Source organism: Mustela lutreola, chromosome 15 (genome assembly GCF_030435805.1).
Source record: "Mustela lutreola isolate mMusLut2 chromosome 15, mMusLut2.pri, whole genome shotgun sequence".
Classification (NCBI taxonomy): domain Eukaryota; kingdom Metazoa; phylum Chordata; class Mammalia; order Carnivora; family Mustelidae; genus Mustela; species Mustela lutreola.
Genome location: NC_081304.1, coordinates 34,198,930 through 34,225,503, shown reverse-complemented (window position 1 = coordinate 34,225,503; position 26,574 = coordinate 34,198,930). Strand labels below are relative to the sequence as shown.

At 36.4% G+C, this 26,574-nt stretch overlaps 1 protein-coding gene across 3 annotated transcripts in view; it reads right to left on the bottom strand.

Annotated features, from left to right (window-relative positions):
• MED13 (mediator complex subunit 13) overlaps nucleotides 1-26,574 on the bottom strand; it is a 107,138-nt gene that overhangs the window by 49,974 nt on the left and 30,590 nt on the right. For all 3 annotated transcript variants that reach the window (XR_009348049.1, XM_059149086.1, XM_059149085.1), the window contains exons 4-9: nucleotides 21,596-21,741; nucleotides 20,617-20,814; nucleotides 18,779-18,973; nucleotides 17,844-18,006; nucleotides 17,549-17,659; nucleotides 7,007-7,690 (exon numbers count right to left, since the gene is read on the bottom strand). Coding sequence is in view for 2 of the 3 variants with exons in the window: in XM_059149086.1 (XP_059005069.1) it covers nucleotides 7,007-7,690; nucleotides 17,549-17,659; nucleotides 17,844-18,006; nucleotides 18,779-18,973; nucleotides 20,617-20,814; nucleotides 21,596-21,741 (1,497 nt within the window). In the remaining variant the exon portion in view is untranslated. The remainder of the gene's footprint in view (nucleotides 1-7,006; nucleotides 7,691-17,548; nucleotides 17,660-17,843; nucleotides 18,007-18,778; nucleotides 18,974-20,616; nucleotides 20,815-21,595; nucleotides 21,742-26,574) is intronic.

Sequence of the window (26,574 nt, the reverse complement as noted above, 5' to 3'; positions counted from 1 at the left end):
GATGCTATCATTAACTAATAGAGAAACTAAAAATAACTAGAAGCAAAAAGAGGATAGTCAGAGATGTGTATATCATGTATGTAGGATATGCTATGTGCAACCCCACCTTTCTCCTTGAACAATTACTAAGACATTTAAAAAGGAATTTTGGGGGCACCTGGGTGGCTCAACAGGTTAAAGCCTCTGCCTTCGGCTCAGGTCATGTTCCCAAGGTTCTAGGATTGGAGCCCCGCATGGGAAGCATGCCTGCTTCCCTTTCTCTCTGCCTGCCTCTCTGCCTGCTTGTGATCTCTCTCTGTCAAATAAATAAGTAAAATATTTTTTTTTAAATAAAATAAAATAAATAAAAAGGAATTTTGCTTTAAAGTAGTTGCTGAAAAATCTGGCATCAACTGCTGCACACCGGGAAGGTATTTAAAAATGATGGATTCTATTACTCTCAGCCGACACCACCTAAAATTAATTAGAAAAACCAACAGTATTGCTTTCTTTTGTTTATTCACCTATTATGGAAGCACAATGCCACCTTTTAACAGCAATCAATGGAAAACTTAACTTACACCAAACAGAAATCGAGTTTTCACTTAACATAAATAAAACAAACATCCAAGTTCCTCCTTAATCACTTTCTAAAAAGACACACACCTGTCAAAGTCAATTTTCATTTAAAAAGTTTCTTTTTAAATTTCCACTGATACATTCTTCCCCCTCTATGCCTCTATATTACTCCAACTGGGTTAATACAAGTTTTTCTTCTAAGCTTGAAACACTTGACAACTGCCTGACTGAATCTTTAAGCAGGCTCCTAAAACTGAATTCACAAATTTACAACGTATATGTATTACAAGCACACAGTTAAACGTCATATTCTACACAAAGGCATAACGGAGACATAAAAATTTCCCAATCCCTCTCCTTCAAGATAACAAGAGATTAACAGCTTCTTTCGCTTTAAAAAAATTATAACAATTAAGCTTAAGATTTAGTCCAAAGTAAAAAAGTAGGAAAGCAGCATTCAGATCTGCTTTTCCTTTTTCCCTCATAAAATAAATAGGCTGGTCTTTAACACTTCTATTACTCTCCTACTTTACTATTCAATGGGCTGTAAAGTTCTTCAGCCTACTCTACATCCACAAAATCCATACATCTCTAATGATCTCCTTCTAATTTTCCTTTGGCCCTCAATTACCTTGTATCTGAGCTATTCAAGATGTCCAAACTGATGTCCTTTCATACATCTTTCTTCATCTAAACAGTCTTTCAATAATGCTACTTGGATAGTATTTCTAAAATCCTATCTTCCAAACCTGTTATTTTATCTACCTCAAAAAAGCTTCCACCAGTGCCCCTATCATCTCAAGGATAATACATTAATATATAAGCTTATAAACAATATTTTGTTATTCCATTATATAGCCCTACCCCACCTTTCACAACTCCTGACTCATCATGACAGATAATCTATGACAGATAATCTAGCCATACCAAACTACATAAAGCTTCTGGATCTTCATAAATGGAATGAAATTATTTACTCTGGTTCTCCATCCCTAATATATTTTATGTATACTTCTATCAGAGAATTTAACCTTATTTTCCATTAGATTATAATTTCATTTAGGGCCAGAACCAAATTTATTTTACACTCCAACAGTGCCTCATAGCATTTTGCATATTAGAGAAACTTCAGTTTTATTCAAACTGATAAAATATATCTTTGAGAAGTATGATCTTTTAAAAAGGGTGAAAGAACATAAGAGTTACAACAGCCCCCTAACTAACTGCCATATATTTAAACACGCTTTCAAAACTCAAGAGTATGGAAAAAGATTAGAAATTTACAATGTCTAGGAAGAATTCAAAAATTTATTTATATAAAAATCTAGACTTCTGAATGGATTACTCTGACTAGAAAAATCTTTTTTTTTAAGATTTTTAAAATTTATTTGACAGATAGAGATCACAAGTAGGCAGAGAGGCAGGCAGAGAGAGAGAGGAGGAAGCAGGCTCCCTGCTAAGCAGAGAGCCTGATGCAGGGCTCTATCCCAGAACCCTGGGATCATGACCTGAGCGGAAGGCAGAGGCTTTAACCCACTGAGGCACCCAGGCGCCCTGAAAAGATCCTATATTTAAAGCTATGCAATGGTTCTTTTAAAAACTTAAGGTTGTTTAAATGCCACTGAGAGAATATTAATTCACAGAACTTATTTTAATGACAGGGAATATCATCTGACAGATGATCCTCATGGCTTCCTATCTCAAGTTGCATTAATAGCTGGACCAGAATCACTAAATTACCCAAACAAGATCCTTTTAACATATGGAAACAAACAAGCAAACAAATCAAAAAACCGAAACTTCTGCTTTAGCATAATGCTAACACTAAAGCCCATGCCAGATATTTTACTGGATAATAAAATAGTATGGGAGAATCTCCCTAGTAAAACTAATCAGTAAACAGGTTTGGCCTAATTTAGTAATCTATCCTAGAGTTCAAATTCCTGTTAAAAATGATTCATGATATTAAAGCACTTCAACACTATTAACATTCTGGGCTTTCTTGTTGGGGACTGTGCTATATATACGGTAGGATATTTAGCAAACCCATGTCACCTGAAGGTATGAGTGGGGAAATAAGAAATTGCCCCAGCTGAGAACTACAGCCATAGAACAATAAACTACAAAAGTAAGGAATAAAATCAAAAAACTTCTAACCTATCAAATACAGAACAATTATATTCCATAAATGTTTTAGTTCATGTTTCAAGCAGCTAAGCTGAGGGCTTACTTTTCTGTGGTATTTTTCTTATTTTTTTTTTTAAGATTTTATTTATTTGACAGACAGAGATCACAAGTAGGCAGAGAGGCAGGCAGAGAGAGAGAGAGAGGGTAGCAGGCTTCCTGCTGAGCAGAGAGTCCGATGCGGGACTCGATCCCAGGACCCTGAGATCATGACCTGAGCTGAAGGCAGCAGCTTAACCCACTGAGCCACCCAGGCGCCCTAGTATTTTTCATATTCTAATCTACTATAACAATAAAAAGGATTCATCTAAAAGTAAATTGTGACACAACACACATTTAGTAACTAGTAAAACCAAAACAATACTTAAATGAGACACAGAATTAAAAAGAAAAAAAAAAAACACACACACCTTTTATTCATTCTTTTCCTTTCTTTTTATGAAGTAGAAAAAATGGTGACCAGGAACAGACAGAAGCAGGTCATTTCCTTAATTTACATAATCATGACCCAGCACCATTCTACTCTGCATGCTACCTTTCTACATTATGCTTCTTCCTTCTCATTCTTATTCAGTGAGAAAAATGTCAAATATTATCAGAACAGATTCTAAGATTAAACAGATTCTAAGATTAAATGAAGAGACCTTCATTTCATTTCACTTGATGTTCACTCACACACACAAGCAGCTAATACACTTACTTAAAGTTATGGCTAGGACTCTTGGATCTTATGAATATGATGTGCCCATAAAAACTCACCCTGTAAGTTTGTAAAGGTAAAAATATTCACAATGCTACATTCTATATACATTAAATAAGAAAATAAAATCTAGAAAGAAAACAAGTTCTAAAATCAGTAACCCTAGGGCCATACCATTGTTTCATTTATCCCAACATTTGCTGAATGTCTACTATGGACCTAGAATTGTTCTAGGCATGTATATGTGTGTGTGTATGCTAGAGAAATACAGCGGTAAACAAGACAGAGAGTCCTTGCCCTCATATAGGTTACATTTTAATGAAAAGATCATTAACAAATACATAATGTAATTTCAGATGACCTATATAAAGAAAAAATAAAAAATAAAATAAATAAAAGAAAATACAAAAAATTTTTAAAAAGCAGTGTACAAGAGGGATGCCTGGGTGGCTCAGTTGATTAAGCTGCTGCCTTCGGCTCAGGTCATGATCCCAGCGTCCTGGGATCGAGTTCCACATCGGGCTCCTTGCTCGGCAGGGAGCCTGCTTCTCCCTCTGCCTGCCATTCTGTCTGCCTGTGCTCACTCTCTCCCCCCCTCTCTCTCTGATAAATAAATAAAATCTTTAAAAAAAAAAAAAAAGCAGTGTACAAGATAGGCAGTGATTTGGGGAGTTTAGATAATAGTCAAGAAAATACCTCCTGAGAAGGTAACTTTTCAACAGGGCTAAATAAGAAGAGGTGAACTGTCTTCCCATCTGTAATACAATTTTAAAGGTCATTAGGAATGAGGTTGACGTTCTGAGGAATAGCAAGAAAGTTGATGTCATGAAATCAAGAAGCAAATAGGAGAGTTAGTAAATAAGAGTGAAGAACTAGCAGGAACTGGACAGAATCTTTCAGATAAGGAAGAAGTTTGGATTTTATTCTAAATGTAAAGGAAAACTACTCAAAGGTTTTAAGCAAATGAGTAACATAACATTTAACTTAAAATGATCACTCTACTATGTATGTAGAGAAGTACAGAACAGAAAGATCATCAGTAGTTCCAGACAAGAATTGAGGACTTTTAGAATACCTCCAGTACTCAGATCTTTTGAGATTTGTGTCCAAGACATCATTTGCTTTCATGAGATCTCCTAACTAATAAGCTAGGTTTCTTCCATGATCATAAGGGTATCCTGAAGTCCCTAAGTTTCAAATCCAGATTAATTTTAATTAAAAAAAAAAATACCAGAGTATCTTTAAGATTCAAAGAGCTAGATAAGGCGCACAGGTTTGTTCACTAAAATAAAGAATATAAAAAGAGAATAAACCTTTAACAGTAAGGAAAATGAGATAGGCTGAGGCTACAAATGCGCTACACATTTTACTTAGTCTCAGGGAAGCTCAAAATCAATGAAACACAGCAAGAGAAAGGTCATGGCCTAGAATATGCAAGAGGGGGCTATAGGCAACCTATATAAACAACAGGAGAGCCAAACTCTTTAAAAAATAAGTAAATAAATAAATAAATAGAGTGAGAGAGAGAGAGAAAATTTGGACCTGTATCTCCAGACAGAATTGAAAAATAAGAGCTAAAAATGGAAGAGTAAGAGTTCCTTGTCTAAGAAAAATGAATAAGCTACCTGATGAAGACCCAAGATCTGCAATCTTCTTATTCTGGAATTTAGGTACCAGGCCTCCCCTCCGAACCATCCCCAACAGAGTTATCATAAAGCAGTATACAGAATTAATATAAAGAATATACTAAATTATTTACTAAGTGAGTAAGGACTGCCAATCAGCTCCCCTATTCCTTCATTCTAAAATGTATGAAGAGAGGCACAGATGGCTGAGTCAGTTAAGCATCTGACTCTTGATTTCAACTCGGGTCATAATGTCAGGATTGAGGGAATGAGCTCCCCCCCACCCCGAGCAAACACTGGGCTTGGGTTCCATGCTGGGCAAGGAACCTGCTTCAGATTCTCTCTTTTCCTTTCCCCTCCACCCTCTCAGTACATCTCTCTCAAAAAAGAAAAAAATAAGTGTATGAAGAAGTAATTATTAAAAAAAGAAAAATAAAGTAATTCTAAAGAAAAAATTATAGAACATTAAATAAGGGGATGCTATTTTTTAAAAAGTTTAGAAATAAAACAGGCAACAAATATTAAGGCTTCAAGAAAGCATTAGAAGAAATTTGAGGAATCCTCTTAGAATACAAAGGAAAAAAAAATACATGGGTAATGAGAGAAAATACAGAAATCCAACATATGAATTACAGAGGTTCCATAGAGAATGGGGGGGTGGGAGATAAGAACTTCCCAGAAGGACAAAAAAAGAATTCAAACTGATCGAGCTCATTGCAAATGCCCAATAAAGACAATAAAGTTTCACTATACCTGCACATATTCTTCTGAAATTTTAAAATTCTAAGCTAATATCAAGACCTTAAATACTTTTGCTGACAATAACCTTTGCATACTATCTGGTCTTGCTCTGGTAAGAAGACAGACATTTTTAATGAAAATAATGTTTTGTTGGTTGATTTGCACCTTTTAGAAAAATTTATAGATAAAAGTGCAAAAGATTTATGGAATAGAATATAAATGTAATCAGGGTAACATAGTAAAGGGAAACCCAAAAAAGCTTCCCACCCCAAGTATGTCACAGAGAAAGTGGACAAAGACAATCCACAGAATGGAGGAAGATATCTGTAACAAATATTAACTACTATAAGATTAATAGCCAGAACATGCAAAGAATTGGGGGGGAAAATGAAAGAAAAGTAGACTATACAGTTCACAAGGGACGAAATCTAAATGTCCAGTGAACATTTTAAATGATGCTTCATCTTATTAGGAATCTGGAAAACACATATTAAGACAATAAGATGCCATTCTGTATATAGAAGATTAGCCAAATTAAAAGTCTTATAATACCAAACACTGAGGAAAATACCACTGTCATACTCTGCTGGTTGATGAGGATGTAAACTGGTATAGGTGGAGAGCCAACCTGGCAACGACCCCAAGGCCCAGTAATTCCATATTTAAATGTATTCCCTGGAGAAATCTTATACAAATACTTAAGGAAATATGTACAAAAAAGCTTACTGCTACATCCTATGTAACTGGAAAAACACTGAAAATAACATGTCCATCTTTAAGAAAGCAGATAAATTATGTATTATTCATAACAAAGAAATACTATAAAGCAATTAAAATGAACTAACTAGAATTACATGTATAAAAACATCTATAGAAATGATATAAATACCAAATTTAAGACACTGGAAGCAAAAATGGAGGAAGAAAAATTGTACACAGGAGTTCTAATTATATGCAAAACTGCAAAGTTGGTAGATAGATAAGAGCTACTATTTTCTCCACTTTTTTTGTGACTAATATTTCACAATAAAGAGGTTCCCTGAGGAAAAAAACACACTAAAGAAGTTATGCAAAACTAATACTTAAAGGATTATTATTATAAATCCAATCCTGAAACCAATTCTGGAGTCCTAGTATCAAGAACTTACATCATTTCTACCCTTAAATTATAAATAGCAACTATTAAAAAAATACATACTCTGTAACTGAAGTTACACTTTCCTGTCCAAAAGGTCCAACTGGATCATCCTTGAATTTATCACTTGGAAGCTGAGGTGGTAAAAACTCTACATCTTTTTTCTTTGGGACCTTGTAATATTTCCAGGCTATATTAGCTTCATCTTCTTCCAAGTTTACTGCTGTACCAACATACACTGTAGGTTCTACAGCTTCCTGGAACTGAGCTGAGAAAGACTGGGATAAACTGTCTATCCTATCTTCCATTGGTTTAGAAGGAACCAAGGGATCTGGTGTTGGCATTTGATAAAAATGCTGACTTTGAGGAGTTGAAGGTGTTTTAGTCACTCCTTCATCGACCACGTCACATGGGTGAGGACTAAGTGGAGGTGGCTGAGGTGAATTTGCCATTTCGGTGCCATGCATCTGAGGAGTCTTTGCTACATCATTAGTTCGGATATTTGAAAATCTCACTTGACTGTCTGGAGCGGAGATCACAAGTCTTTGGCTAGCTGAATCTGTATCCATGCCAACATCATCACTAACAGATACACGATGGTGAAAAGGAGTCAAGGGGCGTTTCTGTGGTTTTTCACTCTTTTCTTGTTTTTCATTGGTCTTGTGCTTAGGAAGTACTTGTTGTTGCTGACTTAAAGACGGTGCCTGTCCTTGTTGTCCAGGATTTCTTGGTTTGAGATTTTTGTGCCTAAAAAGTTAGAAGAATGGTTACAGTATAGCTATTACATCAAAGTAAACAAGTTAACACTATAAGAAAATTCATGTAGTTGTTTTCTTACATATAAATCTAAAAGTAAATGATTTGAATTTACATGGAAAAAATACTTTGTTCAGCAACCTGAAGCTACGAACTTCAGAAATATTCGTCAGAGTCAATTATCTTCTCATTTAATAACTATGTGATCAGATAACAAAGATGATTTACCTTACATAACCTAAAGATTTTATTTTATTTAAAGATTTTATTTATTTATTTGTCAGAGAAAGCAAGAGAGCACAAGCAGGGGGAGATGCAGGCAGAGGGAGAGGGAGAAGCAGGCTCCCTGCTAAGCAGGGAGCCCGATGCAGAGCCTGATCCCAGGACCCTGGGATCATGACTTGAGCTGAAGGCAGATGCTTAACCAACTGAACCACCCAGGAGCCTCGCACAACCTAAATATTTCAGTATGTGAATACACAGAGATAAAATTCTAGTTATTTTAAGATAAAAAAGTATAGAAAGATCTGAAATTCATTCATTCATGAATGTACCTGATATTTCAGAATAACTGTTATAAATCAATGGATTGGCTGAGCTCAAACATCATCTACAATCCTATAGCAAACAGCCAAAAAACTTATTCTACAAAAATGAAGTTAAATCATTCTGGATAGCACTGCAACAGTTTGATGGACCGCACATGGCACCTACCTTCTTTCTCCCAAGTCTTACCACTACAAAGTAAAGAATCAGCTAACTAGAAAAGAAACTGACTGAAAGATTTATTTTCCTCATAATGTGAAGGAATTCTGAAACTGAAAAACTTAAAACTATATACCTAAAAACCTAGCAATTTTGTTCAGAGTTTAAGATTTAAGTGTAGTAAAAATACTGTGCACCTTGAGATTTCTAAACTCAACTGACAATCATGTATATAATGTATTTTTTAAACTAAGAAATTAAGCAAAATATGTGGAGAAATATAAAGTAAAAGCATTCAGTATTCATTAGATTTTGTTTTGTTGTGTCAGAGATAACCAAAAAGTATGAAAAAGCAATTGTAGGTGCTTTTTTGAAGAACCCTCTCTATTCAGGGAACATGCTGAACACTCCTCTGTACAGAGTCTAGGACATAATTATATGCATAAGGGGAAAAAAGCATGAAAGTTATCAAAGAAAATAAGAATTATGTCAAAAAGACACAATTAAAAACCCAAATTAACCTGTTAACAAAAAATCAAAGACATTATAAGAAAAGGAAATCATATAGATGTAAACAATATAGATGTAAATCATTAACAAAATATTAGTAATCCAGTAATTTATAAAAGTATAATACATCATGACCAAATGATAGCTGTCCCAGGAATAGAAGGTAGAACATTCAACAGAAATCAGTATTATTCATCATATTAACAGAATAAAAGAGAAAACCATATAGTTATCTCTGTAAGTACAGAAAAACAAATGGCAAAATTCAACACATAATTCACTATAAGAAGGTTCAAAATGCAGACTAAAACTTAATCTGATAAAAGACATCTATGAAAAACAACTAATATCATACTTAATGATAAAAGTGAAAAATTTATCCCTACAAGTGGGAACAAAGCAAAAATATTAATTCAATATTTCTATTCAGTAACTATTGAAAGTTTTAGCCAAAGTAGTAAGAAAAAAGAGATTATTCATAGTAAAAATGGTGAACTTTACAATGAGGGGTCAAAGCTGATCATCACCTCCTCAATCTCAACTAATTATTAAGAGTGAACAAACAGGGGCGCCTGGGTTGCTCAGTGGGTTAAAGCCTCTGTCTTCAGCTTGGGTCATGATCCTGGAGTCCTAGGATCGAGCCCCACGTCGAGTTCTCTGCTCAGCGGGAAGCCTGCTTCCTCCTCTCTCGCTGCCTGACTCTCTGCCTACTTGTGATCTCTCTCTGTCAAATAAATAAATAAAATCTTTAAAAAAAAAAAAGGGAACAGACATTTTTCTTTTGATGTGACACAATACAAAACAACACAGCACTACTTACGAAGTATTCTCCTCAAATATTTTGAGCCTGAGGTGTGCCTCGGTGCCTCAGTGGGTTGAGCATCTGACTCTTGATTTTAGCTCAGGTCAAGATCTCAGGGTCCTGAGACTGAGCCCAGTGTCAGGGTGTGTGTGCTGGGCGTGGAGCCCGCTTCAGATCCTTTCTCTCTCCCCCAACCCACAGCTCACACATTTGCTCTCTCAAAAATAAAATTTAAGGGCGCCTGGGTGGCTCAGTGGGTTAAGCCGCTGCCTTCGGCTCAGGTCATGATCTCAGGGTCCTGGGATCGAGTCCCATATCGGGCTTTCTGCTCAGCAGGGAGCCTGCTTCCCTCTCTCTCTCTGCCTGCCTCTGTCTACTGTGATCTCTGTCTGTCAAATAAACAAATAAAAAATCTTTTTTTTTTTTTTTTTTTTTTTTTTTTTTTTTAAAGATTTTATTTATTTATTTGACAGACGGAGATCACAAGCAGGCAGAGAGGCAGGCAGAGAGAGAGGAGGAAGCAGGCTCCCTGCGGAGCAGAGAGCCAGATGCGGGGCTTGATCCCAGGACTCTGAGATCATGACCTGAGCCGAAAGCAGCAGCTTAACCCACTGAGCCACCCAGGCGCCCCACAAATAAAAAATCTTAAAAAAATAAAAATAAAAATAAAATTTAAAAATTTCTAAAAATTGAACATGAATTCATTAAGCCTCTAGAACAGCACTGTCCAACAAAACTTCCTGTTTTAATAATGAAAATGTTCTATTTGGCTAGTGAGGATCTGATATGTGACTAGTTCAACTGAGAAACTGAATTTTTAAGTGTATTTAAACCCAAATACTTTAAATAGCCACTAGTGGTTATTAACATAGCTAAAACTGGACAGCACAGCTCTACAACTAACTTCCATTTAGAGAAATGCAAGGGATAAAGGAAGAAATTAAATGACACACTTAGGACGCCTGGGTGGCTCAGTAGGTTGGGCCGCTGCCTTCGGCTCGGGTCATGATCTCAGGGTCCTGGGATCGAGTCCCGCATCGGGCTCTCTGCTCAGCAGGGAGCCCGCTTCCCTCTCTCTCTCTCTGCCTCTCCATCTACTTGTGATTTCTCTCTGTCAAATAAATAAATAAAAATCTTAAAAATAATAATAATAAAATAAAATAAAATAAACTCTTCCCCTCTTCCAATTGCATAGCTATGTGAGGCTGGATTTTCTTCACATACTTCAACTAAGACAACATACAAAAAAGACTGATTGCAGAAAGGAGATCACAATCTGGGTATCTTATATTAAGCTCAATACTGAAGAGATATGCAGAACTGTACAACAATGTCACTCTTTAGTTTTGTTTGCTTCGGAAAACACAACTGATTTCTTTTTTTTTTTCTTTTTAAGATTTTATTTATTTATTTGACAGACAGAGATCACAAGTAGGCAGAGAGAGAGGAGGAAGCAGGCTCCCTCCCGAGCAGAGAGCCCAATGCGGGGCTCGATCCCAGGACCCTGAGATCATGACCTGAGCCGAAGGCAGAGGCTCTAATACACTGAGCAACCCAGGCGTCCCCACAATTGATTTCTTTTTTTTTTTTTTAAAGATTTTATTTATTTACTTGACAGAGAGAGATCACAAGTAGGCAGAGAGGCAGGCAGAGAGAGAGGGGAGGAAGCAGGCTCTCTGCCGAGCAGAGAGCCCGATGCGGGACTCGATCCCAGGACCCTGAGATCATGACCCGAGCCGAAGGCAGCGGCTTAACCCACTGAGCCACCCAGGCACCCCCCACAATTGATTTCTATTCAAGTCTCTTATTCATGTTAATATGTACTGGGTTTATTGGGGTATTTTTAATAAATTAAATAAAACTTTAAAATTTAACTAAAATATGGGGCACCTGGGTGGCTCAGTCGGGTTAAGCGTCTGCCTCTGGCTCAGATCATGATCCCAGGTCCTGGGATGAAGTCCCACACCCAGCTCCTTGCTCAGTAGGGAACCTGCTTCTCCTTTTCCCTCTGCCTGCTGCTCCCCCTACCTGTTCTCTCTTTCTCTCTGTCAAATAAAATAAAATCTTTAGAAAAAAATTAAAGAAATAAGTAAAATTTCATTAAAATAGATGTAAACAGATGTAACCAACAAAAATAAAAGCACTTTGGGATCCTCAATAATTTTTAAGAGTATAAAGGAGTGATGTGACCAAAAGTTAAGATTAGTCAAGTTATGCAAGGCACTAAGGAAATACAGTATCTCTAACAGTCTCAGGGGAACTGTTAGGTTATTTTCCAAGTATATAAGGGATGTGAAAAGTACACAGCCATAGATCCATTTACCCTTTTATAAGAACAAGAAACTATTAATTTGGTATATATACTAAGAGCAGTGGCTCTCTAAAATTTTGGTAACATTAAATCACAGCCCCTTTCTTCTATATGAACACTTTCCTTTTTTTATTATTATTAACATGTATTATTTGTTTCAGGGGTCCAGGTCTGTAGATTTATCAATCTTACACAATACACAGTATGAACACTTTCCTTAAAGCTAGTCTCCTCTAGAGGAACCTGGGTGGCTCAGTCGGTTGAGTTTCCAACTTTTGGTTTCAGCTCAGGTCATAATCTCAGGCTCCCAAGATCAAACCTCATGTCAGGCCCCCCGCTCTTCTCTCTTTCCCTGTCTAAAAATAAATAAATCTTAAGGGGAAGGGATGCCTGGGTGGCTCAGCTGGTTGGACAACTGCCTTCGGCTCGGGTCATGATCCCGGAGTCCCGGGATCGAGTCCCACATCAGGCTTCCAGCTCCACGGGGAGTCTGCTTCTCCCTCTGACCTTCTCCTCGTTCATGCACTCTCTCACTGTCTCTCTCTCTCAAATAAATAAAAAAAAATCTTTTTAAATAAATAAATAGATAGATCGACGGGGGGGGGGGGGGGGAGGGCTAGTCTCCTTTATAAAAAACAAGTGAATTTCATAAAAGAACTCAACTAATTTGGGGAACTGCCCCAAAAAAGAAATTGTGTTTTTAAAGCAAAATCCAACAGAAAGATTCCTTTAGATTTGTTTTCGTACTCATAAAGTTCCTAATATTTTAATATTTTATCTGAAATTTATTGTACCACTTTCTATTTATATAGCTTGCGTAGTGCTAATTTTCTTAAGAACACTCTATCACACTAAAGCTTAATTTCAATAAATATGCAATATTTAATCTCATTAATAACTGAAAAAAGCAAATTAAAACAATTTTATGCTTTTCATTTACTCTACTAGCAAAAAATTAATTTTAAGTACTGTTCTCAGACCAGTGAAAGCATAACAAAAACCAGCACTTCTTATATAAAAAGTGGGAATAAAGTTGGTAGGATCTTTTTGAATTTGCAAGTATTTAATAGCCCTCCTCACACAACTCTGTATCACATCACCCACCTAATTTTTTTCCTCTTAGCACTCATCACTCTTAAAAATCTAAAGGTTAAAAATTCTTATTTTAAATAATTATCTACCCCATTACTGTATAGGATGCATAATAGCAGGTGCCATATTCATGACTGTAACTGAGCTTAGGACATCTATCATAGAATAAGTGTTCATAAAAAGTCTGATAAATAATTGACAGTCCTAGAAATATTGTTTTTTTTTTAAAGTAAACACAAACAGGGGCGCCTGGGTGGCTCAGTGGTTAAAGCCTTCGGCTCAGGTCATGATCTCAGGGTCCTGGGATCGAGCCCCACATTGGGCTCTCTGCTCGGGAGGGAGCCTGCTTCCCCCTCTCTCTCTGCCTGCCTCTCTCTCTACCTGTGATCTCTATCAAATAAATTTTAAAAAATCTTTAAAAATAAAATAAAATAAAAGTAAACACAAACAAAAACTTTTGGAAACAACCTATTTGTCCATCAAACCCAGAATGATTATATACACTATGGTACTTCATTCAGTGGAATACCAAGAAGTTTTTAACAATAATATGGCAGATCTACAAGTAACTAGAATGGAAAGATCTGAGGCACATTAAATGAAAAAAAATAAGCTGTCAAATACACCCATATCATATTTTTGTGTTGAGAGGAAAAAGACATACACAGAATTACAGAAAAACTATGCAAATATAATATCTAATTGGCCAGTAGTCAATTCTATGGAAAAGTAGCAGCATTTGGAAAAAGATGGAGAGTAGTCAAGGGTAACTTTAGCTCTATTTGTATAATTTAAATCTTCAAATCATACATTACATACTCATTCAAAATGCTTATATAACTATGCATTTTTTTTCTTCAAATTGATTTCTAAGAGAAATCAACATGTTGTTCAGGGTCCAGTCCTGTGTCTTACCAAGAGGAAATCTACTACAGGGAATCCGTTACCAAAAAAAGAGGAAAATGAGGCAACTCACAGATTACCAACAGCAGAGAGCTTCTGTGACTTCTTGAACTAAAAGGGTAGTAAAACGAAACAGTATCACCAGATCAAAGAAGCTTGGGATGGTGTTAGAACCACAGTGGGATGTCTTTAGTGGTAAACTGGACCACAAAAGAAGGGGTCACTAATAGGACAGAGAACTGCTGGTGGAACTGGCTCAAAAAAAGGGGTAGCGAAATACGCTGGCTTCTTTAACTCATCTCATCAACCAATCTTCCATTAGCACCTACCATTGCCAAATCCAGAAAGCAGGCTGGTCTAGTCAAATAATCATGTTGTACATTTTAAACTCACACAATGTTATTTATCAATGATATCTCAATAAAGTTGGGGAGTGGCAGCAACAACAAACACATGTAGAAAGCAAAGGAGCCTAGGAAATGTGATCCCTTGCAACACAGAACAAAGCAGGGAAAAGGCAGGATAGATTTGACAGCAAACTGGCTGACTAGCACAGTCAAGTTATCAAATGTGTGCCCTACTTCCTATGTTCTATGGCAGCAGATGATACACTGCTGGCTCAACATCTATTTTAAGCCTTATTTAAGAATTAAGAGAACCTGATTTGAGGGAAGTGGAGGAGGAATTAGAGGTACAAAATGTAGTAACGGCGGGGGGGGGGGAGTAAATGATTAGAAACACTGTTATTTCCTAGAGAAGCAAATATACCAAAGTCAGTCACATGTATAGATTATACAAAATTTCATTATATCAAATCTCTCTATACCTGGGAGGAATTTCTGGAAATATGAGATACAGTAAGTTTTGAAAAATAAAAGTTCAGCTTAGAAACCAAGAATTTAAACTTAAACTTATGTTTACCAAGATGCACTTTGAGGGTCTTTCTCTAAAACCATTTTAGGGGTTCCTGAGTGGCTCAGTCAGTTAAATGTCTGCCTTTGGCTCAGGTCATGATCACAAGGTCCTGGGATCGAGCCCCACATCAGGCTCCCTGCTCAGTGGGGAATCTTCTCTCCCCCTCTGCCATTCCCCCTTGCTCATCCTCTAATAAAAATCTTAAAAATAACACTTTTAAAACTAAAAAAAAAAAAATCTTAAAAATAAACAAAACTATTTTAAAACAATGTACTTAAAACTTGCATCTTTCAAAAAGAACAAAACAAAATCTAGGTTAGGAACTAAAGAAGAGCTGCTTGATAAAAATGCCAATATGGAAAGAAAAGCCCAATTTCATTTAAGCATTCTACTGATCTTAGACTAGGAACTGGTAAACTTTTTCTGCAAAGGACCAGATGGTAAATATTTTAGGCTCCTGAGACCATGCAGTCTGTGCCACTACTACTCAACTCTGTGAAAGCAGCCACAGTTCACATGTAAATGAACAGATGTGACTCTGTTCCAATAAATCTTTATGGACATTAAAATTTGAATTTCATGCAAGCTTCACATGTCACAAAATATTCTTTTTTCATTTTTTCCAACTATTTAAAAATGTAAAAGTCATTCTCAGCTCACAGGACATAGAAAAACAAGCAGTGAGCCAAATTTGGCCAATTAATCATAGCTGCTGATCTCTGGTCTCAAATAACGTCATGGAGCTCTACATTTGAAGATTAGGTTTGGGTCACCTCTGTCCAAATGGCTATGGTGTTAAACTATTAAACAAGGGCTAATCTATTCAAATTTTTATTCCAATCTATCAGCAACAGACGAGTTTTTAACACAGTTGTCAGACTTCAAAAAATTACAGTCTCTAATGCAAAGAATCTATGTAAGTACATTTAACCTACACAAAAACAAACCAGAACACTTGAGAGTCTGTCACAATTTTCTTTTCTTTCTTTTTTTTTTTTTTTAAGAATTTTATTTATTTGAGAGAGAGAGAGAGAGAGAGAGAAAGCGCGCGTGCACAGGCAGGGGTAGAGGCAGAGAAAGAGGAAGAAACAGACCTCCCTTACTCCACCCAAGCTGAACAGGGAGCCCAACGAGAGGCTCAATCCCAGACCCTGGGATCATGACCTGAGCCAAAGATAGCCGACTAACTGAGCCACCCTGGTGCCTCTCTATCACTGTATTCAATCAAACAAAGCTAATATAAAAAAAGCCTTGGCCCTAACCTACATGCACTCCACTCCTTTGGCTCACATCTGTGACAAAAGAATAACCAACTACTAGCTCACAAGTTCTATAAGGGATGTCAGTGCTATTATTTATTTACAAGACTGCAAAAGCATATGATCTACCTTTCATTTTAGAGTAAAATAATAAAATCTAGGCAATATAATCCAAATGCCTCTGATAACCAAATCTCAAAGTCTCCAATACAGAAATACAATTGCCCAAAAAATTCCAAGTTCATCCATTCTTCTACTAATCTTTAACCAATATAGGCTATGAGAAAGTTTGCATTTTTACAGTGCAGCTTCAATCCCTTGTAGAATCGTTCCTTCTGAATCTTATTTCAACATTTCCCTAGACTTTGCCCAAAAGGATGTTACAAGAAATTGCTGGGCAAAACCTAATACCAAATTTACTATAAAAAGGATTGCAAGGGGCACCTGGGTGGCTCAGTCGTTAAGCGTCTGCCTTCAGCTCAGGTCATGATCATAGGGTCCTGGGATCAAGCCTCAAATCAGGCTCCCCGCTTGGCAGAAAGCCTGCTTCTCCCTCTTCCACTTCCTCTGTTTGTGTTCCCTCTCTCACTCTCTAATACATACATAAAATCTTTTTTTTTTTCTTTTTGAGGGTAGATAGCTATTTTTTATTTAAAAAATTATTGACTATTGACTACTTGATGGGGTTTTTTTTTTTTCCATATTTTCTGACACTTTTTTCTTTATTACTTTATGTACCACATCCAGTGCTCCATGCAATACATGCCCTCCTTTATACCTACCATGAGGCTCACCCAACCCCCTATCCTCCTTCCCTCCAAAACCCTCAGTTCGTTTCTCAGAGTCCAGTCTCTCATGGTTTGTCTTAAATAAAATCTTTGGGAGGGGGGGGACTGCAGAAATTTTCTTCTAGTATATCATCTATCACCTTTTTTATGAGAACCTATGGAAGAAATTTCTCAGGCACAATGCCATGTATGAACTCTTTTCTCAAGAGACTTATGTGTCTTTTACCTTACAGATACTACATATACTATATACTCTGGTATAAAATTCTCTTTTATTTAGCTGTAAAACCAAGCCTTCACAGTTCAGCTCTGGTAACTGTGTAAAGACTATGGCACACATTTGTATATACTTCTATAATCAGCTCCAAGTCACTGAATTTTTTTTCCCTCAAATTTTCTTTTGAAAAAAAAAATCCTCACAAATTGTGCTTAGGTAAGTTAGCTCGAAGTGAGACCTAACTTTTCAACAGCATAAGCTACTATCATACCCACGTATATAGATATTCATCAACAGGGAAAAAAAATTTAAAAAAAAAAAAAAAAAAAAAAAAAAAGCAAAACTACCTCAAACAGCTGCAGTTTGTTCTTTGTGTGGCTTCAACAAAATCCCAGGATGCTATTTTATCAGGTATCTCTTCTTCAGACAGACCACCTGATGAAGCTGAATATTTCCTCCTAAGATTTGAAATTATAAATTCTTTAGAAATCATAAGGTTTTCTATAACCACGAATTAAGCATTAAAACTGAAGTTCAAAAGTCAGACTTTTAAAGTCATACAAATGACTCTATACTTTAAATATCTATGTGCAAATAACTACCAACATGCAATATTTTAAACTTGAAAATGAAAACACGTACTTGTTCTGTGCTCTGTTCATATTGCATTCTTGCCAAACTCTATCCACCACATGATTTGCTAATTTTCTGGGTATTTTCCCACCGTGGTGGTTAGTACTATCAGAGTTGAAGCCATCAGACACTGAAGAAAATTTAACCCACTTCTGGGCAGACTGAGGATCAACTGAAAATAAACAAAAAAGAACAGGCTATAGGAGAATAAAAGTACATTTAAAGTAACATTATTTGGGTTTGGGCTTGGGTTTTTTTTTTCTTGTTAATTTGTTATGCAGTGTATTCCACAGCTATCTGATTTGTCTCCATATATTTTGAAGCAAAAAGCATATTACTTTACTTAAAATACAGAAAGCATGGGTGCCTGGGTGGCTCAGTGGGTTAAAGGCTCTGCCTTCAGCTCAGGTCATGATCCCAGGGTCCTGGGATCAAGCCCTGCATGGGGCTCTCTGCTCAGCAGGGAACCTACTTCCCCCATCCTCTCTGCCTGCCTCTATGCCTACTTGTGATCTCTGTCAAATAAATGAATAAGATCTTAAAAAATATATATACAGAAAGCAAAAAATCCAAACAGGGGATGTAAACTTGGTGGTAGTGTTCTATCAATGCTGACTTCCTGACTTTGAGGATTAAATGGTAGTTATACAGGAGAGTGTTCTTAAATTTGGGAAAAACACTGAGTCAGTGGGCATAATGGGGCATTGCATCTGCAGCTTGTTCTCAAATGGTTCAGAAAAAGACCAATGATAATAAATGTATACATCTAGAGAGGGTGATGGAACCAATGCTAACAGTTTGGAAATCTGGATGAGGGAGTTCTTTGTATTTTACATGGAAACCCTTCCGTAGTCTGAAATTATTTCAAAATTACTTTTTAAGTGCTGACATATTCAAAACAACAGATTTAGAACTAGTGTTAATGACACAGATTAATACAATACCTGTTTGGACTTCCTCAGGAGATGTAGGTGGTGTAAGAGTAACTGAAGATATAGCAGGATCTCTTGTGGAAGCAGGCACTTGGTGGACACCCAAGCAAGAAGCTGAACAGTGAGAGGATCCCACAGAGCTAGGAGTAGGAATGTCTGACTGAGGGACTAGAACAAAGCATGCTGGGTAGATCATTCGGACACCAGCTAAAAGGAAAAAATAATGGACAGGAAAATAAATTACCATTGAGACTATAGTAGGATTAGTTTCACTCAAAAGTACTGTAATGGAAAAGTTTATATGATTTTATTTGTTTAATTAAATAAACTTTATGTATTTTTTTAAAAGATTTTTATTTATTTATTTGACAGACAGAGATCACAAGTAGGCAAAGAGGCAGGCAGAGAGAAAGGAAGGGAAGCAGGCTCCCTGCTGAGCAAAGAGCCTGATGCAGGTGATCCCAGGACCCTGGCATCATGACCTAAGCCTAAGGCAGAGGTTTTAACCCACTGAGCCACCCAGGCGCCCTCTTAATGTAATTTTTATAAATACATGCTCCTTTTGGCATAAGGTTTTTTGGAAGAAACTACGAGAAGCTGTTAATACCTTTAATGGTTACCTTCAGTGAGAGACTGAGAAGCAAGCAGCTTTCTCTTTTCATTTTTGGATTTTCTAACCATGAGTGTATATTACTTTTAAATCTTTATTTGTAAAGCTGACAAACTATAATGTATATTTTTAAATTATTTTTAAGTTTAAAAAAGGTAGTCGGGACACCAGAATTAAGGAACATTTTCTGCTTTCTTCTTTATATGTCTTTTTATGAAAGCTTAATATATGTTTGGGTTTTTTTCTGGTTTTGTCACAACTACCCTGGTAGTAATGTATTTATTAAAATTCAATACTGGTATTCTTTTTATTTAAAAAAAAAAAAATGTGAAAAAGGCAATCTTCATATATCTGACCTTGTCATGATTCCATTAAACACTGCTGCAGATTCTAATGCTAATTATCTGCTCAATTATACATTCCCCACACCTCCCCAATCTCTCTAATATGGAGAACACCTATTCACTCCATTGTTAGGCTTGCCTGTGTGACCTGCATGTGATATACACCAGATCCCAACAGGAGCTTTAAATGTGCTTGCAAGATTAGTCCAGCCTCTCTTATTCCTGTCCTTTCCCTCGAGATGCACATGTCCCAAATATAGTTTACCTTGTTAATCTGGGTCCCTGAATGAAAAAACCATATAGAAGAGCCAATATGAAAAGAGCTGACCTGGGCAAAGCAGATCAAATCCATGAGTTCTTAAGTGTATCTTCTACCTTCTAAAAGTTATCAGAGGCAAGTTTTACCAAATGTTAAAATACTACACGACACTGGTGGTCAACTTTCCGGCTTCCAAATGTTACTCATTCACAGTTATCTTCTTCCCATCTTTAGCACGCTTACCTCTAGGTGAAATCTACTTCCTTGCCCCAATGACTTTCGAATGACAAAGTGACTAGTTCTGTCTAATGCAATGTAAGCAGATGTAACATACATTATATCCTAACAGAAGCTTTAAATACACTTACATAGTTATACTCAGTACTTATTATTCCTCTGGTCTTTAAGAACAGCAAGTCCCTGAGAGTGGGTAATCACTGAACCTAGGTTATAGAATGACAAGATATGAGGAGCCAAACCACAGTCATACTGCAGCCCTTATGTAATGTGAGGAGAAAACAAAGAAATAAATGTTTAATGCTGAAAGGCACTAAGGTATTGGAATTATAATTCAACAAAATCTAACCAACGTTCGGTCACATACTTTCCCCTTAAATTTAATACTCAGAATCCATACCAACAAGAACTTCTACTGCAGCTAAAGAATCATCTTCCCAATCCATATCTTCCTGTTTTTCTTCAGACATCTCCTTTAAGCAAGATGAGATAGGATAGAACTGTTTCCATTCACCAATCAATTTTTTGGTAGCTGAATCAGACATCTTGAATGCTTGTCCTGTGAGAGTGCCATTTAGTCCAAATGGGCTTAAGATTACTAGAAACCCAAAAGAGACATCAAGTAGGTAACTAAAGACTGGTACAACAGGTAAAAGCACAATGAATAGTTTGACAAGTAATTATGCATTCTAAAAAATAAGAGGAAACTGACATTAACAGTCATTTTAGAGAAAAAATTATTATACTTCACTACTGTGAAGATAAAGCACAATATTTATTATAAAATCTTAAAAATTTTGTTCACCCAAAATATCTCACAAGGTTAGAATTTCAATATGAGTTGGGGTGTTACGTATATCCTTCAACTTCTCTTGATTTCCAGTAAGGAAAAGCTGTATGTGTGCATGTGTCTATAAATCTAAGTACTTTCATTATGCACTGCCATGTAAATTTTTAAAAAGCAAATACTAGGGTTAGAATTAAAACAAGAGCATACTGTCAGTCTAAAAACCAATCAGCAATTTCATGTAAATATCAAAATCCCCATGTACCAATGTTAAAAATGGCTTACATGACTCAACACAAAAGATGATCTTGAAAGCATAAAAATATATATCTGCTAAGTGCTATATAAAAGAGCATTTTAAAATATGTTATCATTCATGTACATGAATTTTTAAAAATAATATTTGTATTAAAAAGCTTATTTCATTGACTTAAAACTCTAACAAGGAAAAAGAAAATAAACTACATCAGAATAATTGCTAGGCTAAAGAACAGGGAAATCTCATTAATACCAAAATTTAAAATTACCAATTGCAGTAACAGTTTTTTGAAACAATAAGAGATCAAATATCTAAGATAGTAAAATAATCTACCTTGAAATGGGCTATTAGACTGTTGAGCAAGGGTGATATGCTCTTCACTAAGAAGGTATACTGGTTGATGTTGGTTAATTTCCACACTGGTACAAACATTGCTATCTCCATGCAAGAAAAAGGTGAAAGAGCAGGACAAGTGTTCACTAATAAAGAAGAAAAAGTTTTATTTTAGTGATGATTAATAGCCAAATGTAAGTTAACTTGCTTTTCTTTATTAAAAAGTTATACTACAAAAATACACATCTCTTTAACCGAGAAATTCTACTTCATCATCTGAAAGAAATAAAAAAGTCACAGATATAAGCAAAGATTTAGTTTTAAGAAATGTTCTTCACAGCACTGTTTATAGTAGAAAAAGCTGCAAATAGAGGAACCAGTAAACAAGTTAGGTATACCCACATATACTCTTATAATATATCCACCAAAATATATAAAAAAATCTAGGTATGCAACTGAATTAAGGATGACCTAATGTTTATGTTTATTTTCCCTTATAATTAAAAAATTAAATGCAACTATATTTTCTCATTTTATTATTTCTGAAATTGGGCTACATTCAATCAGTCAAGCATTTAACGGACTGCCCTCCTCTCACCTCTAATACTAAGTTATTTTAAAGCAATGAAGGATCTTACAATTGAAGGCATCCTAGAATCCAAGCTATATTCAAAGCAGAACATCTTAGGAAACTTAGATATGGCTGAGAATATAAAAGCTCCCAGTAGGAAAGTACAAAGATCCTCAGAATAAAATATAGACAGGTCGAATGGCCCAGAAGAGAAGACTGTACACTAAGAAGAATCCACTTCTCTTATTTCTTCTCCACATATTTATTTTAAGAATTTGTCCTGGGGTACTTGGGTGGTACAGTTGGTTAAGCATCTGCCTTTGGCTTGGGTCAAGATCCCAAGGTCCTGGGATCAAGCCTCTTATCAGGCTCCTTGCTCAGTGGGGAGTCGGCTTTTCCTTTTCCCTCTGCCTGCCTCTCCCCCTGCTTGTGCACACAGTCTCTCTCTGTGCCAAATAAATAAATAAAATCTTGGGACACCTGGGTGGCTCAGTTGGTTAAGCAGCTGCCTTCGGCTCAGGTCATGATCCCAGGGTCCTGGGAGTGAGTCCCACATCGGGCTCCTTGCTCGGCAGGGAGCCTGCTTCTCCCTCTGCCTCTGCCTGCCATTCTGTCTGCCTGTGCTCGCTCACTCTCTGTCTCTGACAAATAAATAAAAATCTTTAATAAATAAATAAATAAATAAATAAAATCTTAAGGGGAAAAAAAATAATTTGTCTTAAAGAACCAGTTCTTTAAAACATAACCATTAATAAGCCAAAATACTGCTGTTATCTATCTATAAGCCCTCTTGAATTATTTCTGGACAAGTCAAGGGCACAAAAAAATAAGTTACAGTAAAAGTAATACTATAGCTAACAAAAGTGGGAAAATAAAATGTCAGAAAGAGGTGAAGAGTACTGCAGAGCTGAGAATTTCTTCACTCTATATATATCAGGAAGCCAACAGATTGTCTGAAGTTGATAGAAATATTAAGAAACTGAAATTTAAGCTATCTCCCAAGTTAAAAAGATAACCAAAAGAAAAACTGACAATACTATCACTAATAACCAATCTTATCTTTCATGGTAAAGAATCAGTAGATATTGTCTAAAGTTGATAGATCAAGGTCTAGAGGTATAAGCACCTCTGTAATTATGGCAATAACCACTGGAAGTAGTAAGCAAAAAAGTTAAAACACAAAGACGGAAAACTAAACCTGGTTACTTCTAGGGAATGAGACTAAAGTAATTAAGCAGGGATCTTTTTTTTTTTTTTTTTAAGATTTTTTTTATTTATTTATTTGACAGAGAGAGATCACAAGTAGGCAGAGAGGCAGGCAGAGAGAGAGAGAGGAGGAAGCAGGCTCTCTGCTGAGCAGAGAGCCTGATGCGGGACTCGATCCCAGGACCCTGAGATCATGACCTGAGCTGAAGGCAGCGGCCTAACCCACTGAGCCACTCAGGCGCCCCAAGCAGGGATCTTTTGGTTTTCGAAATTTGTACTATTCTATACTGCTTTAAGTGTATTATTTTTAAATTTTTAAAAATTATGAATCTTGGGGTGCCTGGGTGGCTCAGTGTTGGTTAAACATCTGCCTTCGGTTCAGGTCATGATCTCAGAATCCTGGGATTAAGCCCTGCTTGGGGCTCTCCACTCAGCATGGAGTCTCTGTTTCTCCATCTCAAATAAATGCATATATAATTTTTTATAAAAATTATGAATTACTTAATCAATGCTTGCTATATCTTTCCCCACCCCAGCATATTTTGTTGCCCTTTTTTTTTAAATAAACTTATTGGGGCGCCTGGGTGGCTCAGTGGGTTAAGCCTCTGCCTTCGGCTCAGGTCATGATCTTAGGGTTCCGGGATCAAGCCCCACATCAGGCTCTCTGCTCAGCGGGGAGCCTGCTCCCACCTGCCTCTGACTATTTGTGATCTCTTTCTCTCTCTCCCTCAAATAAATACATAAAATCCTTAAAAATAAATAAATAAAAATTAAAAAACTTATTTTTGGAATAACTTTAAATTTACAGAAAAGTTGCAAAGGTATCATAGACAGTTCCCATATATCCTCTACCCAACCCAGTTTCCTCTGAAGTTAAACATCATACATAACAATGCTACATTCGTCAAACACGTAATTAACACTGGTACATTAATTCCAGTCCGTATTTGGATTTCACTAGATTTTCCACTTGACCATTTTTCGGTTTCAGGATCCAATCTAAGATACCACCCTGCATTTAGCCAATAGATTCTTTACTTTCAGGTTTACTGAACCATAAATGATAAAGCCAAATACTTTTTAAATATGAAATAAAATTATTTTAATTATTTATTAAATTTATTCAATTATATATTAAACTTGATATTTATCAAAGACCAATCCTAATGGAACAGCTATTGGTTGAATAATTACAAAGCCTACAGATATTTGCTTAGGTATAAAGTAAAATCTAAAATAATCATAGAGACTTAACTAGTAACTTTGAGACCTGTCCATCAAAAAGCAGACCATTTCTAATACCTATTTAAAATAAAGACAATTTTATCTTTGCTTTCCAGCAATGGTAAGGCACCCATACTGTAAAACAAGGGGAAAAAAGTACCAAACACATAGGTTAACCTAACTCCAAATGCTTAAAGCAGAACATGTACACAATTCAAACGAACTCTGCATTAAACTTAGTATTATATTCAAATCTAAATGAACTATATACTAAGCCACCAGATGAAAGCAAGTATTATTCCTTTATTCAACAAGTATTTTATGACTAAGCACATGGCACTATACTAAATACACAATTACTGTTATGTTTAGTGCTATTTAAAAACCAGGTACAGGATCTATGAGACTGTCTCAACAAGACCTAGATAATGATAACAAACTTTGATTCTTAAGTGGAAAACAATACAAAAGTTATCCTTATGTCTCATGGTACATTACATCAGTCTACCCCAGATACCTATTTCTTCTCCAACCTCATCTCTTACTAGTAAGTCTTCTTTTATTATTTTTCCTTTTCAACTGGCCTCTCTGCAATTCCTTAAACACATCAGACCTTTATACCTACTGTTATTCAATCTGAAACACTCCACATATCTACGTTCACTTTCATTAGGTTTTTTATTCAGATACCTTGTAGATGCTGTTTTTACCAATCACCCTACTTTAAACTGTCCTTTAACTCCTATTCTGGGATAGGTTTCCTTGGGCTAAATAATCATAATCTAAAATTTTAATTAACTTTTTTCTTATAGCTGTCCCAGAATGTAAGCTCTATTGGAGGAGGAATGTGTCTTCTTTATTCAAGTTTGTATCCACAGATTTTAGAATAGATCCTTGACACATAGTAGGTACACACTAAATACTGTAGGATACAATCTGTATCTGAGCAACTTCTTTCTAATCAAACATTGCTTTTCTTATCAAGTCTTTATCTATATAGTTGTCCAAAGCTAGAAAAGTGAATTATCCTCAACTCTTTTTTCCCTAAACTCCTGATTCTAGTTCTTAAATATCCATGATTCGTCAGTTGTCTTTTTAAGCTCTGAATAACTACTAAAATCTCTAATTTATCTTCTCGCTTTTCACTGCTGACAGGCATCCTTTTTTTTTTTTTTTTTAAAGATTCTATTTATTTATTTGACAGACAGAGATCTACCCGTCAGTAGACAGAGAGGCAGGCACAGAGAGGAGGAAGCAGGCTCCCCGCTGAGCAGAGAGCCCAATGCGGGGCTCTATCCCAGGACCCCGAGATCATGACCGGAGATCATGACCCGAGTCGAAAGCAGAGGCTTTAACCCACTGAGCCACCCAGGTGCCCCGACAGGCATCTTTTTAAAAATTAATTCTGATCATGTAACTGGTGGCTCAAAATCAACAGTTGCCCAACGCCCACAAAAAACAACGAAAATTCCATAGTATAGCACTTTAGACCCTTTGTTATCTGATCCTTGCTAATCTTTCCAGGCAGAGGTACTTAGTCCAAGAACTTCTTTTGTTTACTACAAATTCCTCCCCACTTCTTAAGCATTCTTCAACACTCCTTTTTTTTTTTTTTTTTAAGATTTTATTTATTTATTTGACAGAGAGAAATCACAAGTAGATGGAGAGGCAGGCAGAGAGAGAGAGAGAGAGGGAAGCAGGCTCCTGCTGAGCAGAGAGCCTGATGCGGGACTCGATCTCAGGACCCTGAGATCATGACCTGAGCCGAAGGCAGCGGCTTAACCCACTGAGCCACCCAGGCGCCCTTTTTTTTTTTTTTTTTTAAGATTTATTTATTTTAGAGAGAGGGAGAGCCCAAGGGAATGTGAGGAGGGGGCAGAGGGAGAAAGAATCTTTCAAGCTGACTCCCCACTGAGTGAGAAGTCCTTCCCAGGCTTGATCTCAGAACTTCTGAGAGCCAAAATCAAGAGTTAGATGC